At 46.3% G+C, this 15,114-nt stretch overlaps 1 protein-coding gene across 1 annotated transcript; it reads right to left on the bottom strand.

The window, feature by feature from the left end:
* Window positions 1–9,056: 9,056 nt before the first annotated feature.
* LOC309393735 (vomeronasal type-2 receptor 26-like) lies at window positions 9,057–14,294 on the bottom strand (the record flags this gene model as incomplete). The annotated part of the gene is made up of 3 exons (XM_081956230.1): window positions 9,057–9,967; window positions 10,281–10,407; window positions 14,193–14,294. The coding sequence occupies 3 exons, from the start codon at window positions 14,292–14,294 to the stop codon at window positions 9,057–9,059; spliced, it is 1,140 nt and encodes a 379-aa protein (XP_081812356.1).
* Window positions 14,295–15,114: the final 820 nt, after the last annotated feature.

A 15,114-nucleotide genomic window follows, 5' to 3' on the forward strand; every position in this document is an offset into this window, starting at 1 on the left:
GTTTATTGTTTCTCTCAGAAAGGGTTTTCACAGACCGCAGGGGTGGTTGTGGTCGTTGAACCTTCTCCATTTCTACGGAAAGAAAAAACTGGGAATTCTGAAGTGAGTCGCCTCTTCTCCTAGATGTTGTCATGTTGGAAGTGTTGAAGGAGTTTGCGATACACCCAATCTCCTGTTTGCCACTATTCACATGGTGCAGCCACAGGCAGTCCATTCTGGTCAAGATGTAGTGTGACTCATTCCCCAGGTTTTCTCCACCCACGTCTCCTGGACTCCAGGCTCATGCTAGCCCAATGTGTTGGGGGAAGAACCAGTTGCAAAATAACCATTAAGGGGATGGAGAGAAGATAGCGGATCTCATAGAAAATCCCATTTTACAGGACAGGAGCAACTGGTTCTGACCGAGGCTTCCTTAGAAAGCAAGAAGCAAAGTCTTGGTCCCTGCAAAACCTCTTTTCTTTACACAACTGTGAATTCCTGTGAAAAGGCGTTTTTGGAAAGAGAAGTGCGGAAATAATGCTTGCGAAACTGGCGCTCGACAAAGAAACTGCCCTCAAATGCATGATCTTTTGGGCTTTTTTTCAACTGTGGAAGAAAGCTCCAAATACTATGGAAATGTAGGTAAATAATGTGCTTTTCCATTTCACATATTCCCAGGAGTGACATTCCCGACTTTAGGGGGTGGTGCTCATCTCCGTTTCAAAGCCAAAGACCCAGTGCTGTCCGAAGACGTCTCCATGGTCATATGGCCGGCATGACTCAATGGCGAAGGCGCACAGAACTCTGTTCCCTTCCCACAAAGGGTGGCTCCTATTTTTCTACTGCGTGTTTTACCTGCTTTCAAACTGCTAGGTGGGCAGAAGCTGGGACAAGTCACGGGAGCTCACTCTGTTAGGTGGCGCTAGGGATTTGAACCGCCGAACTGCCGAGCTTTCTGATCGACAAACTCAGCATCTTAGCCACTGAGCCACCATGTCCTGTACAGATGTAGAACATGCAACATCTAGCTGGAGGGTTTAAATTATTCGAAAGAAACGTATCTGTTAGGGATGTAACCCTAGGCTTGGCTTGGCAATGTATATAAGCTATGATTACTTTACTGTTACTTTAAATGCTTAAGAAATGTAATTGGTTTGTTACCTCAATGTAGCCATAAGAGGGAGCCAGAATGGCTTTTAGCTCTCTGTTTGTTAGACGCTGGTTGGTGTATACTGAGGTATTGTGGTTTGCTACTGTTAGCTACTTTGAGTGTTAGACTGACTATTTTGATAACTGAATTACTGAACAGTGTATGACTTGGACTGTTAACCAGACTCTGAATACCTCTATATTTCTACATAGTAAACTACTATATTTTTATACTATTCAGTGTCTCTGTATGCTGGTTTGTGCGTGTTATTCCACATCACTCTCATTACGCTTCTCTGCATACTCGCTCTCCTAACGGGGAGCTCAATTACTTAACAGTATGTAATCAAAGAGTGGCAGATTTGCGTTTTATATAAGAAGTAGCTACATTTCATTAGAAATGCAGGAAAACAGGGATGAAGGCTTCCTTGAATCCCTTTGGGTTAATATAAAAGGGGAAAGGAATGACATTGCCATAGGTGTATTCTACAGACCCCCCTGTCCAAACACAGGAAACATCAACGCTGATTTGGATTCTATCCCTGCCTGCAATTTTCCTCGCAGCTTGACAACAGAATCGGAAGGGAGGGGGTGGAAGCCCAGGGGGGGAGGACTCAAGAGAGCCAGCCGCACCCTGTGGAAGTTCATTCACTTGAAGGTTCTGTTACGGGTCCTCTTTAAACGGCGCAGGCTCTTTTCCAAAACACAAAGATTGTGTTGGATTGGCAAACAATGGACAGCGGGAAAAGGAGAACTTCACCTACGCAGCTGCCTGTGGCCACCTTCAGAATTGGCTTCACTTCATCTGTACCAGGGGTGGGTTCCTGCAGACTCTACTGCCAGTTCACTCGTGCACGACTCGTGCAAGCATCTCACGCGTACGCTTTATGCATGCTACACAGGCATGTGCAATGCAAGAAAAATGCTTCTGCACATGGGCAAAAGTGAAAGACAAGATGATGGCGCCTATGGCACCACCAAGAGAACCAGTTTGAGGGCGTGGCAGGCCTGAGTCGCTGCTGGTTCCAGAGACCCAGGCCACCAAACCACTAAGTCTTCGGCCGAACCAGTCTGAACCAGTCGGAATCCACCACTGGTCTGTAACTATATGGATCTAAGTAAAATTATACTTTTGGTAGAATTATGTCCCAGGAGTTCGTTCCCCCTCCCCAAGCCGCATATGCTACTTGCTAGTGGGATGGTTGACAGGATATAAATGACGATTTTGCTAATTGGTTAACTAAGATATGCCGCAGAAAGCACACTCTATTAGTAATGGGGGACTTTACCTATCTTGACAAGAACTGGGACAGACACATTTGTCTCCTAGATGTAGAGGAGGGAAGTAGAGCATCAGCTACACAGGATTAAATTCTCATTCATGTTTTCATTTAATTTGAGGTCTATTTCACCCCGTTTTCACCTTAATAGAGATGGGGGACTCACAATAAGATCCTACGTCGGATTTAGCCCGATTTGCACCCTTATTTTATTTATATTACCGTATTTATCGGCGTATAACACACACTTTTCCCCCGAAAAATAGGGGGCAAATGATGTATGCGTGTTATACGCCGATATAATGTTAAGAAGCCATGTTTTTTCCCCACCCAAAAAAAGATAGATTTTTTTTTAAAAAATCAAAAACTAAAAAGAGACACTTCGGTTAAAGCCTCAGGCTAGAAACCGGGAGTGGGTGAGTTCTAGTCGCGCCTTGGGCACACAAGCCAGCCGGAGGGAAACAGGCAGGTACAAAAACCAGTTTATTCGACCACATCCGTGAAACGAAAGGAACTCTTGTTAAATTAGCTTTCAAAAGACATCTGATTGTTTAACCATCGGTTCCTCCCAAACCCGTCGCTTTTTTCCCTTCTTCTCGGGATATTTCATTCCAAGTTGGTGGTTTTCACAGCGCCGCGAATAACTCTTACTCCGGACAACTCCTGAGGCTAGGCAGCGCCATTCCGGGGCAGGATCGCAGCCTTTAAACCTCGGGATCCTCGCCCAATTCTGGACGGGTTTTTTTTCCCCTCCAGGAAAGCAGCCCCCGCTCCGATCATCTTTCGGGAAAAGGCGGTCGACGTGGCTGGGCTGTTTGGCTGGGGATGAGGAGGGGGGGGGCTGTAGTCCGGAGAAAGATTTGCGCAGGATAGAGACGTTCCGCGTCTTAGGATACGCGCCTGAAGGCCTGCTAGCAAAAAAAAAAGATATAAAATAAAAAAGGACGTGTTAAGTCCGTTGCAGCGATCTGATACCGAAATGCGGGATTCCCTGAAATGGAAGGTTGTCGAATCCGCACGCGGTGCTTATAAACCATGATTGATAGCTTAGTGGGCAGGAGATCCTGGCCAATTGTGGTTCATTCAACCCGAGGTCTTTAAGCCACTTGCGGTTCGGCTCGGTGAGAATCCAACGAGGAAAAAGGAGATTGTGGAAAGAGTTATAGATCTACTACTTCGCTTGCAACGGAAGCGTGATTTTTATCTCTTTTCTGGACCATGCAACCCTTGCCGATTATATGTGTCTTTTGAGGAAGGGGCGAGGGTGTGCCGGGACCCTCCCTTGTAGCGTTGCTTCGAGGTCTACCTTCGCAGAAAATAAACACCAAAATCAAAATAAAATAGACACAGGGCTGGCAAGTCCACAGGAGATGCGGAATAAAAGCACTCGGTATTAAAAGAAAACGTTTAATATTTCACATACGGATCGGTGAAATTAGCTCCTCGTTTGGAGTTCAAGGGTTGGGTTTTGGAGGGAAAAGGGATAGAAAGAGAAGGAGAGAGGGTAGGAGGGGGAAGAGAGGAGCAGGGGAGAGGTAAGGGACGTAGGAAAAGGAGAGGAGAGGAGGAAGGAAGGAAGTAGAGAAGGGAAGGAGGGTGAAAAGAAAAAAATAGAGTGGTGATAATACAAAATAGGTACTTTTGTAAAAACAGAATATCCAAGTTTCTTTGTTAAAACAGTTGCTTTTACTGTCCTTTTACATTATTTACCTTATAAGTGGTAATAATATTAATAAAAAAAAGTTCTGAGCTACCCTGATTTTGCTTCAAAGTTCTTTATTTGAAATTTAAATTTTTTTCCTGAAATTTCCCTCTTAAAATGAAGGTGCGTGTTATATGCCTGTGCGTGTTATACACCGATAAATACGGTAACTGTTGGAATTACACCTTGCCATCTGCCATATGCAAAATGGCCACGAGATGGCAGGCTATTATTGCTAATGCAATTTCCCATAGACTTTGAAAACTAATGTTTTCATTTAATTTGAGGTCTATTTCTCCCCGTTTTCACCTCAAGAGAGATTGGGGACTCAGAGTAGGAACCCATGTCGGATTTTGCCCGATCCCCACCCTGATTATTTTTATTTTTATTAACGTTTGTGATTTTGGAGACTTAGGGGTTTTTTAGTTAGTTGTTTTTTAAAAATTTGTAGAGGTGGGGGTTCAGGGGTTGTGGGGCGGGTGGGTCAGGTCAGGAGCGATGAGAGAGCCGGGTCTCTAGGTATTTGGTCCAGAACGCAGCCGCGCGGGTAATTATGGGGAGTACTAGGTACTCCCATGTGACACCGTTCCTGCGCGAGCTGCACTGGCTTCCTGTGGTCTATCGGGTGCGTTTCAAGGTTTTGATAACGATCTTTAAAGCGCTCCATGGCTCAGGACCTAGTTACTTGCGGGATCGTATTCTGCCCCATACATCCCTGCGACCAATTCGCTCGCACAGAGAGGGGTTCCTCCAGGTGCCGTCCACCAGACAGTGCCGAGGGGCGGCGCCTAGGAGTAGAGCCTTCTCTGTGGCGGGCCCAGCCCTGTGGAATGACCTCCCTCCGGATATTAGGAATACCTCTGACCTCCGCTCCTTCTGTGTAAAGCTCAAGACCCACCTATTCCAAGTAGCTGGCCTGGCTCAACTATGATCTAACTATATCGCTCCTGACGGGTTTTTTATTTGGGTAATTTAATTGTATTCATTTATTTAGGCATTTTTAAACATTGTGATTTTAATTGTTTTTATTCATCAGCCCACCTCCTCCTTGTACACGTCTTGGTATACGTCTTTGTTATATGTATGTCTTGTTTAGATATGTATTTTATGTGTTTTATTGTACGCCGCCCCGAGTCCTTCGGGAGAGGGTGCGGCTAAGAAATAAATATTTATTATTATTATTATTATTATTATTATTATTATTATTATTATTATTATTATTATTATTATTATTATTATTATTATTATTATTATTATTATTATTATTATTATTATTATTATTATTATTGTCTCCACCTGCCATTAGCAAAATGGCCACTGATGCAATTTCCCTTAGACTTTAAAAGCCAATGTTTTGATTTAATTTGAACTCTATTTCACACCGTTTTCACCTCAAGAGAGATTGGGGACTCAAACTAAGATCCCTCGTCGGATTTAGCCCGATCCACACCCTGATTATTTTTATTTATATTACCTTTTGCGATTTCTTGTCTCCACCTGCCATATGCAAAATGGCCACGAGATGGCAGGCTATTATTGCTAATGCAATTTCCCATAGACTTTGAAATCCGCTGTTTTTATTTAATTTGAGCTCTATTTCACCCCGGTATTCTGCAGAGGCCCCTTGAAGCAAGGACAGGAAGGCTGAAGGAGGCCGAAGGGCAGGCAGCCCTCCATGGAAAACCAGACCTTTGTCGACCCTTCACAATTACAGGGGCACTGAAAAAGGTCCTCACAGTTAAGGCCGTTGCAACGTTCTCACAGTCCCATGATCAGCCTTTGGCAGCCAGCATGCATTTGCCAGGGTTGCCGTCTTTCAGTCGTGTGGCCTCCATGACCACCTACGACCGCTGCAGCACCTGCCATAAATCACGTGATCAAAACTCGGGCACTTGGGAACTGGAGTGCATTTATGAGAGTTGCAGTACCTTGGGGTCATGGGATCACTATAAGATTTGCTTAACGACCGCTTGATTTACTTAACAACTGCATTCATTTGCTTAGCAACTGTGGCAAAAAGGTTGTAAATGACACAGAACTTACTTAGCAACAGAAATTGTGGCCATAAGTGGAGGACTACCTTGATTGCCTGATAGTCCATTGGAATTTATCGCCAGAGACGTTCAGGGTCTCATAATCAAAACTTTCCCTTTCTTCTCCCTTCTGCTCTCTTCCTGGGAGTCTGGAGCATTGACCTCGGACTTTGGAGGTGGGAGGGGCCAGAACCATCCACCAATCCGAATTCTCCCTGCTTGAGCGTCATCGGTCTCCGGGCAGAGTCGTTTGGGGCTTCACCTGAAGGAGGAGGGAGTTCGTGGCAGAGAGAGAAGTGGAGAAATTGGGAGGGGGGATCTGTTCGGTATTTGTGGGGGATGCAGCTCACGGGGGAGGGCTCATGGCAGCCCCAGACCGGACTTTCCCCTTTCTTTGCTCTCTTTACGAATCTCAGCCAGGGATTCCCGCTTCCCCCCTTTTTATCCCTCCCCCTGACATCCAGCGATTCCTGAACCCCAAACCGAGCTGTTATTTGCGGAGAGTCAGACAACCCCACAGCCCTGCGGGAACAAGCGGCCCTCCAGCAGCCCCTTTTCCAGGAAGGGATCAAAGGCAGAAGCTTCCGGGAGGGAGAGGAAGGGCAAAGGGTTGGGGGAGGGGCACTTCCAATGATGAAGTGAGACAGAGAGAGAGAGAGAGAGAGAGAGAGAGAGAAGGTGCCCAAGGACTCCCCAGCCCGCCCACTCAGACACCCCCAAGTCCCCGCTGGCTGTGGGGCTGCATCTCCCTTTCACTCATCCACTGCAGCCCCACTCCATGCTGGATGGGGGGGGGGGAGGAAGTTCACCCTCCCCTCCAGGGATGGCATGAACCCCCTTGAGCTGCGCCCCCCCAAGACTGAACATATTCCCCCTCCCTCTCTTTTCTCTCAGCACTGACCTCTCTCTTCCATCGGGTGAAGTCAAGGGAGACTCTGCCCAGAGACCGATGACACTACAGAATGGAGAATTCCTATTGGTCCATTCGGACTTCGTCGGATCCTGAGAAACGCGATTCGCTGGTTATAGCCTGCATTTTCTGCACATGCCGCGTTTCTCAGGCATTGCATTGTCTGAAACCCCGTTCTGGGCTCGCCAGCGCCTGCGTGTGTCTGCCCTGATGCGCCCAGCCCCAGAGGAAGAATCTGGAAGGAGGAAGGAGCCTTTGTCTCGGATTTCGGAGGTGGGTGGGCCAGGCCAGAACTAGAGGCAGCACCAATGAGAATTCTCCCTGCTCGAGCGTCATCGGTCTCCGGGCAGAGTCCTTTGGGGCTTCATCTGAAGGAGCCAGTTCTGCGGGAGGGGGGGAGAGGAAAGTGGGAGGGGGGATCTTGGCCTGAAGAACCAACTGGGGCTTCTTCTCTGCTTGGAACGCTCTCCTGCACTGGGTGAAGTTAAGGGAGACTCTGCCGGGAGACCGATGACGCTGCAGGAGGGAGGTTTCCCATTGGTCCTGCTTCTTTCTGGACCCTCCCAATCCCGAAGTTCAAGGAAGCCCCATTCTGGGCTCCACAGAGTTTCTGCAATTCCTTCGCTTTGCGGAGAGAGGGAACCAGTGGGGAATTCCACTGCCTGAGCCAAAGTGATCTTGAGACAGGTAGTTTTCGGGGGGGGGGTGTCAGGAGGGGGTTGGGGGGGCACTCAGGAGGGGTTTAGGGGGCAGGCCGAGGCAATTCAGCCGCTTCTCATAACTGCTCATACAATTCAAAACAGGTTCTAGCGAACTCGTGGGAACTGGCTAAATCCCACTCCTACCTGTTTTCATGTTGGGCCAAGTGATACGTTTCATCCACACACACACCCCGCTTGTGGGCAGACCAGGGTCATCTGGGGGGTCAGCATGGATTTTAGACTGACCTCGGTCTGCTCCAAACTTTTTTTACCTGCTTAAAATGGAATTTGCAAAGGGATCCGAGTGGCAACCAGAAGCCATTCTGAAACCTCAGGTTGACTCCTGATCCACCCAATCTCTGTGGTTGGAAAGCAGAAGACTTTCCATGGGTGCCTCTTGCTAGAATCCTGGATGTCCCCCTCTACTCTCCCTCCCCTCCCCTTCTTGGATCTAGATGAATAGGCAGCATTGAACGCTCTCATGCCACAATCCAGAGCATTTGGTCAACGAAGAGGCTGCCTCTACACAGGATCCCCTCAACCTCCTCCCAGAGAGAGTCTCAAGGGCTTTCTTCCCTGGGCCTCTTCTCCAGCCTTTCAAACACACAAGCCGACTTGGAATAGAAGCAGGGACAAATGGACAAATGATAGAGTGGGAAATTAAAGGGCCAGAATATTGTTAGTTGTTGCTATTTTCATTCTCTGGATGAGGAAGGAAAAAATAGAGTGGGGATTTCTAAAAGGTAGATACTTAAATAAAAACAAACCCAAAGTGACACCTCAGACAGCTGTTCCGGTCGATGCTTTCTGTGAAAGGGTTTTTTATCAGGAAATCAAGAAAGGAGGACATAATAGTGATGGAGAGCAGGTCAATCCCTGCATTCCAGGTCATTCTGCCATTCCAAGGCTTCTCATGGAGATGATCCAACAACACGGTTAGAGCAGGGCTCCTACAGCTCTCATCTTACCTTATGATCTTACTCTCTCTCTCACATACACAAACTTTTAGTTTCTGTCAGTAGGAACAAGTGCCTCAATTATTTTTCATAAGGTGTCTGGTTCATTGGTAGTTGCTGAATATTACATTCCTCTGAATGACTTTCACAGAGTTCTCTTTAGCAAGATTTATTGAGCTGAAAGGTAAAGGAGCTACAAGAATTTCAGTCACTCAAAAATTTCCCATTTTGAAACACATGGATATGATTTTCTTTAACTTCTGCATACTATCTAAATGTAAAGAATATCACCTTTCAAATAAAAGAAACTTTAATAATTCTTCCAATATCATAATGGTGTTATATCTCATGTTTTTACATTTATTCTGGCTGTGAGATGCTCCTTTGTGTTCAGGTCTGGCCTCAGAAGGATAATGTAGCACTTGGGGATGAAGATGCAGCCCAGCAGACCAGCACTGGAGGCCAGGATGGAGAAGACCTGAACAGCCACCATGTATTTCCCTTTGGTGCTCAGGTAGGTGGGCACAAAAGTCACCCAGACGCTGCAGAAGACCAGCATGCTGAAGGTGATCAGCTTGGCTTCATTGAAGGCCCCAGGCAGATTCCTGGCCAGGAAAGCCACCGTGAAGCAGGTGGCAGCCAGGAAGCCCATGTAGCTGAGGGTGACGTAGAACATGACAACAGCCCCTTCGTTGCATTGCAGAATGATCTCTCCAGGCTGGGAGTGGAGGTCAGAGTCAGGGAAGGGGGGAGAAACTCCCAGCCAGGTGGAACAGATGATAATTTGGAGAGCAGAAGAAGAAAGGATGATGGAGTTGGCCAAGCTCTTCCCCAACCATCTCTTCACTCGGTTTCCTGGTTTTGTGGCCAGAAAAGCCAGCACCACCGTGATGGTTTTGGCCAAGAGAGAAGAAACGGCAACTGAGAAGATGATGCTGAAGACCGTTTGTCGGAGAAGGCAGGTGGCTTTCTTTGGTTGACCAACGAAGAGCGAAGAAGACAAGAAGCAAAGCAGGAGGGAGACCAGGAGGATGTAGGAGAGGTCCCGGTTGTTGGCTTTGACAATGGGAGTTTCTCGATATTTAATGAAGATGATTAAAACAAGGCCTGTGATTAGAAAGAAGAGTAGGGCAAAAGAGACCAGGATGATGCCCAGATGTTCTTCATAAGACAGGAAGGTTATAACTTTGGGGATACATTGGACTCTGTTCTTACTTGGATATTTATCATTCGGACACTTGGTGCATTTTTCTGTATCTGAGAAAGCCAAAAAGCAATATTTTTTTAATATTCTGGTTTTTTACTTTTTAAGAAATACCTTTTTTTGGACAAAGCCTGATTCCAGGAATATTTTCCAAGATTGGTTAATTAATCATTTCACAGAAAAAAGATAGTAGAATTTTCTAATACCTTTATAACTAAGGCATATAAAATTGCAGGATTTCTAGTGCATTTTGAATAAACAAGAAAAGAGTTGAGCTTCAATTCATGCTTTAATTTGCACTTTCTATCAAAATGCTGTGGATGAATCCATTTCCACCAGGCCTTCCTTTCCTCTGGTGTCACCCACCTTCCTGAGTGGAGAAGGTCCCCTCCGGACAAGGAACGCAGTCATAGCAGCAAACTGGCTCTTTTTCTCGAGCCCTCTTGACAAATCCAGGATGACAACTTTCCACACATCTGGACTGAGGCAGAGACTGAGCAGAAAAACAAGGAATGCCAAAGAAAATGTGTTAGGACTCTCCGTCCATGGAAAATTAAGGTAGAAATGGCTGGCTCCTATTTAAATGATTGTCCATTAGGACTCCAAGATTCTTCTCACAGTTACTACTTTTGAGTGAGGGACCACATATACGGTAGCTGTGCATTTATTAGTTATATTTGGACCCTCCTTTTTGTCCAGAGAGACTTATGGTTGATAATCAAGGTAGAGGTTTAGAACATCCTGTGCACTCAACTTCCCGAATATCACTTTCCAAAAACAAGGAAGTTGTTTTGGGAAGAGCAGACTGGGTATAATTAGAACCTGGCTAGGGAATGTGGAGATCAAGTGAAGTCCTATCTATACTTAGAACTTGTTTGCAGAGCATGAGGTTCCTGGCTTCCCCATTGAAAGAGGAGGTCTTTAAGGGCTACAGCCTGGGCCAACGCCCCAACCATGGCTACGTGACTTGTCTATCATAAAGGCTATAATAGCAAAATAATCCCAATGATTATTTTAGGCAAGGAACAAGCCAGACTGAGGCAACCAGCCCCACAATGCCAACACCTGGCAGCCTTCCTCGCCAGTTCAGTGTGGAGATACCAGATGGCAAAGAGGACAGAAAATGGCCTGATCTTTTCCCTAAATGCCACTTTGCATTAGCTGAAACAGTCTCCCTCCCTGAAGGACATCTTGGTCAATGTACTGTTGAAGCCTCCCAAGCAGTCTAAGAAGAGTTCTGCTCCTCACATTTAATTCTCAGGTAAAATCATCTACCCTGGGGACCAGGCTTAGCCCCCTTGAAATGGGTTCTAAGGTTTAGCAAAACATCTTTAAAACACCAACATTTCACCCACCTTGTTGTACAACTTTAGCTGTGAAAGAGCATCTTGATGGATAATCAGTCTCTCTCTTTCAAAACTCCCCAGGTGCTCTGTAATGAAATCCATGTGGGGGGAAACCAACATGCTGATGATGCTCAGATCTGCTATTATGTCTCCATTTTGGTCCAAGTACAGTTTCCTCTTGGAAATGTTGCAATACTCATTCTTCTCCAGAAACGGATGGAACTGGACAAGAAACACGAAGGGATTTTAAAGGCAGAGTCCTTGGTTTCTTATCCCACAAGGTCTTTTAACATTTCAATCTTTCTTCTAGAGCAGTGGTTCCCAACCTGTGGCTCATGGACCCCTGGGGGCCACGATGTCACCACACACCCCCCCCACAAAGAACTGTTATGATTTAAATATAAGCCTTGGGGCTCCATAGCCACAAAAGGTATTTAAAGGGGGTCCACGATGAAGAAAAGTTGAGAACTATTGTTCAAGAGTTGTCTAACTTGCAAATATTGTGAGTTGGGAGAGCAATGGCAACCACCGTACTATCTTCAAAAATGAAAAGGGCCCAGCAAAATTTGTCATTCATATTTTGAAAAAAAATATGTATTGACAAGATAGAACTGGCCAAATTTCTATATTAAAGGGAACATTTTGGAAAAGTTCACAAATAGTTTAAAGAAACAAAGAAAGAGATTATTCATAAACCTCTTGGGGAAAAGCAGGGTGATCAGCAGAAAAGGTGGATTTCTCAAGAAGAAAGTTGCCAGGTTAATCTTCTCCCAGGAACACCAGATTGGAAACTTGACCATATGAGCTAATTTTTTGAAACTCCACATCAAGAGAATTTGCAAGTCTAAAAGTACAAACCTTTCTGAATGTCTTACTCTGCCAGTGATGGAACTGGGGGCTCCCCCACCTTATCTGATCATTCCCAAGGCAGCATCTCCTCCACCTGTCCCCCAAGGTCATTTATTGACCTTTATTTCAATCCAGCCTTTATTATTTTTACAAATAAACCAAGTCAGTGAACCAGTGGTGGGTTCCTCCCGGATCGCACCGGATCGCGCGCGCTCCCTTTCAGCGCTCCACCTGGCTCTCGCGCTCCCTTCCGGCGCTGAAACCGGAAGTACAGTTTTGCCCGGCCCTGGCGAAGCAACGACGCCTGTCTGCGCTCCACCAGCTCGGCTGGGAACGGAGATGTTTCCTCAGTGGAGCGGAGCGCCTGAAAAGTCTTTTCAGGCACTCCGCTCCGCTGAGGAAACATCTCCGTTCCCAGCCGAGCTGGTGGAGCGCAGGCAGGCGTAGTTGCTTCGCCAGGGGCGGGGCAAGACTGTACTTCCGGTTTCAGCGCCGGAAGGGAGCGCGAGAGCCAGGTGTAGCGCTGAAAGGGAGCGCGCAAGCCAGGTGGAGCGCTGAAAGGGAGCGCGCAAGCCAGGTGGAGCGCTGAAAGGGAGCGCGCGCGATCCGGTGCGATCCAGCAGGAACCCACCACTGCAGTGAACATATCCAACACACCTTCCTCCTGTTTCCCCACAGCAACCCTGTGAGGTGGGTTGGGTTGAGGCAGAAAGACCAACCAAAGTCTCCCAGCTGGCTTTAATAGCTAACGTGGGACTTGAACTCACAATCTCCCGCTTTCTAGCCTGGGCCATATCGTATTTTCACATATCACCCCAGTTCCTTAATAGATTGTGTGAACGCTGCTGATATAAATGGATTTCAACGGAGTATTTAACAACTTACATCTTTATAATTGAGTGAATTAATTAAGATAATTAGTTTCCATGTCCCTTATAAAACAAAAGTTTATCTATTCTTCTATATTGTCATTAATACAGGAAGGGTTTTAATAAAATATGACTTTGTAATGCAACAATTATAACAAAGGTACTTTGATGTCATTTTAAAAATATCAGCTTCCAGAACAATATTTATGATTTCTTAATAGGCAGAGGCACATAAGTAAATACCAGTATAAAATTTATGCTTTGTCGGTCTGTCTGTCTGTCTGCCTGGCACCATGTTTAGAGAAGACGTTGCAGAAAATCTGGCATAGGAAGGGCAATGAAGTGCAAACAAAGTTGCTGCCTTTAGCCTTGAAGACAAAAGGACGAGAACAGCCACATTGGGCTGAGGGAGCTGAACATCAGCTGGGACCATCTTTTCATAGGATCATGGAAAGGGTTAGAAGGACCTTGGAGAGCTTCTAATCCAACCCGTTACTCAAGGCAGGAGATTGATACCATATGAGCCAAATGGTTGTCCAGACTATTTTTGAAAGCCTCCAGTGATGGAGAACCACAACCTCAGGAGGCAATCTATTCCATTGATTAATTGTCAGAAATTTCCTTCTTACTTCTAAGTTGGATCATGCTTTCACTCGTTACTTTCTGTCCTTCCCTCTTATGCCTCGGAGAATCCCTCTTCTTTATGAAAACCCTTCCAAGTATTGGAAGACAGCTATAACAGAATAACAGAGTTGGAAGGGATCTTGGAGGCCTTCTAGTCCAACCCCCTATGCAAGCAAGAGACCCTACCATTCCGTGGCAAGCTGTTCCACTGGTTAATTGTTCTGTTAGGAAATTTCTCCTTAGTTTCAGGTTGCTTCTCTCTTTCTTTAGTTTCCATCCATTGCTTCTCAACTTGCCTTGTGGTGCTTTGGAAAATAGTTTGAGCCCATTGTTGTAGGAGTCCCTCAAATATTGGAACGCTTCTATCCTGTCTCCCTTAGTCCTTCTACCCAAATCTCATTCTCCTGGTAAGCCCTGTGAAGAGGGGCGGGGTCATCTCCTGAGTTGTCAGGTTGCCCTGGGCTGATCTGGCCTCCTCTCCATTCTCCATGCTTGGGGATGGGGGGGAGGGGGAGGTAATTGCTCCTTTGCTCCACTCCCTGCTTTCTCCTCCCCCCTCGCCTGGTCATCCTGTGCCCCCTCTCCCTCACTGAGGGACCCAGGCCTTCCTCATCCTGCTCCTCAGGCCATTCCTCCATCGGCCCTAGCTCCGTCTCGTCCTCCTCCTTGGACTTGGGCTCCGATGGGTCCATGACACAAGCTGTCCTCAGTCAGGAAAGCTTTAAGTGGGATTCCTGCAGGGAGGAGGCCCCTGGGCATCGTTCAAAGTTTTACGGGTAAAATCCCATGATGCTCATTCTTAACTCCTACCTACAGCAATCTATTGAAAAAATGTATACATAATTTTAAAATGACTCATGTTTAATGTTGAAGTTAATCCATCATAGTGCCTTTTCTTTCAAACATTGTGCCCGAAATGATTACTCACATTTTGTATCATAGGGAAGTTGAGGTGGTTCCCCTCTGGATCCCTTCTCCAAAGGAACTAGGCTGATGGATCCTTGTCGATACCCCTTACCTGCCACGGCTGCAGCCTTGGAGCCCCCAACCTCTCTTCACCCTCCTTCCTTCTTCTCCTGGATCGGGAGGAATAGGCGGCATTCAAGGCCTGAGCCAGAGTCTTAACGACATTAGAAAAAGGCTCTTCGCTTGTGGTCTGAACACCTATATACACCCCTCCGACATAGAGCGGCTCCTTCTGGGTGCATCTTCTGCGGCCTTTGACAGAGCAGACGTGCTTTGAAAAGGAACAGCGAAAATACTCATCATGGAACTGGCGATCCACGAGGACACTGGGTTCAAAGCCCTCATCTTTAGCTCCGTTTTTCAACTGGGGAGGAAAGCTCCAAAGACTATGGACATACTTATAAAATTTGTGACTTCTCATGATCAAAACACCCAAGGCTGACAAGATCCAGACTTTCCCTTCAATGGGTCCTGGCAAGCGCATAAATGTTACATGGAAATGACGGATTCTGTCCAAAAGGGGACTATTTTCTATAAAGTGGACAA

This window comes from Natrix helvetica (assembly GCF_964273705.1).
Source record: "Natrix helvetica genome assembly, chromosome: 5".
Taxonomy (NCBI): domain Eukaryota; kingdom Metazoa; phylum Chordata; class Lepidosauria; order Squamata; family Natricidae; genus Natrix; species Natrix helvetica.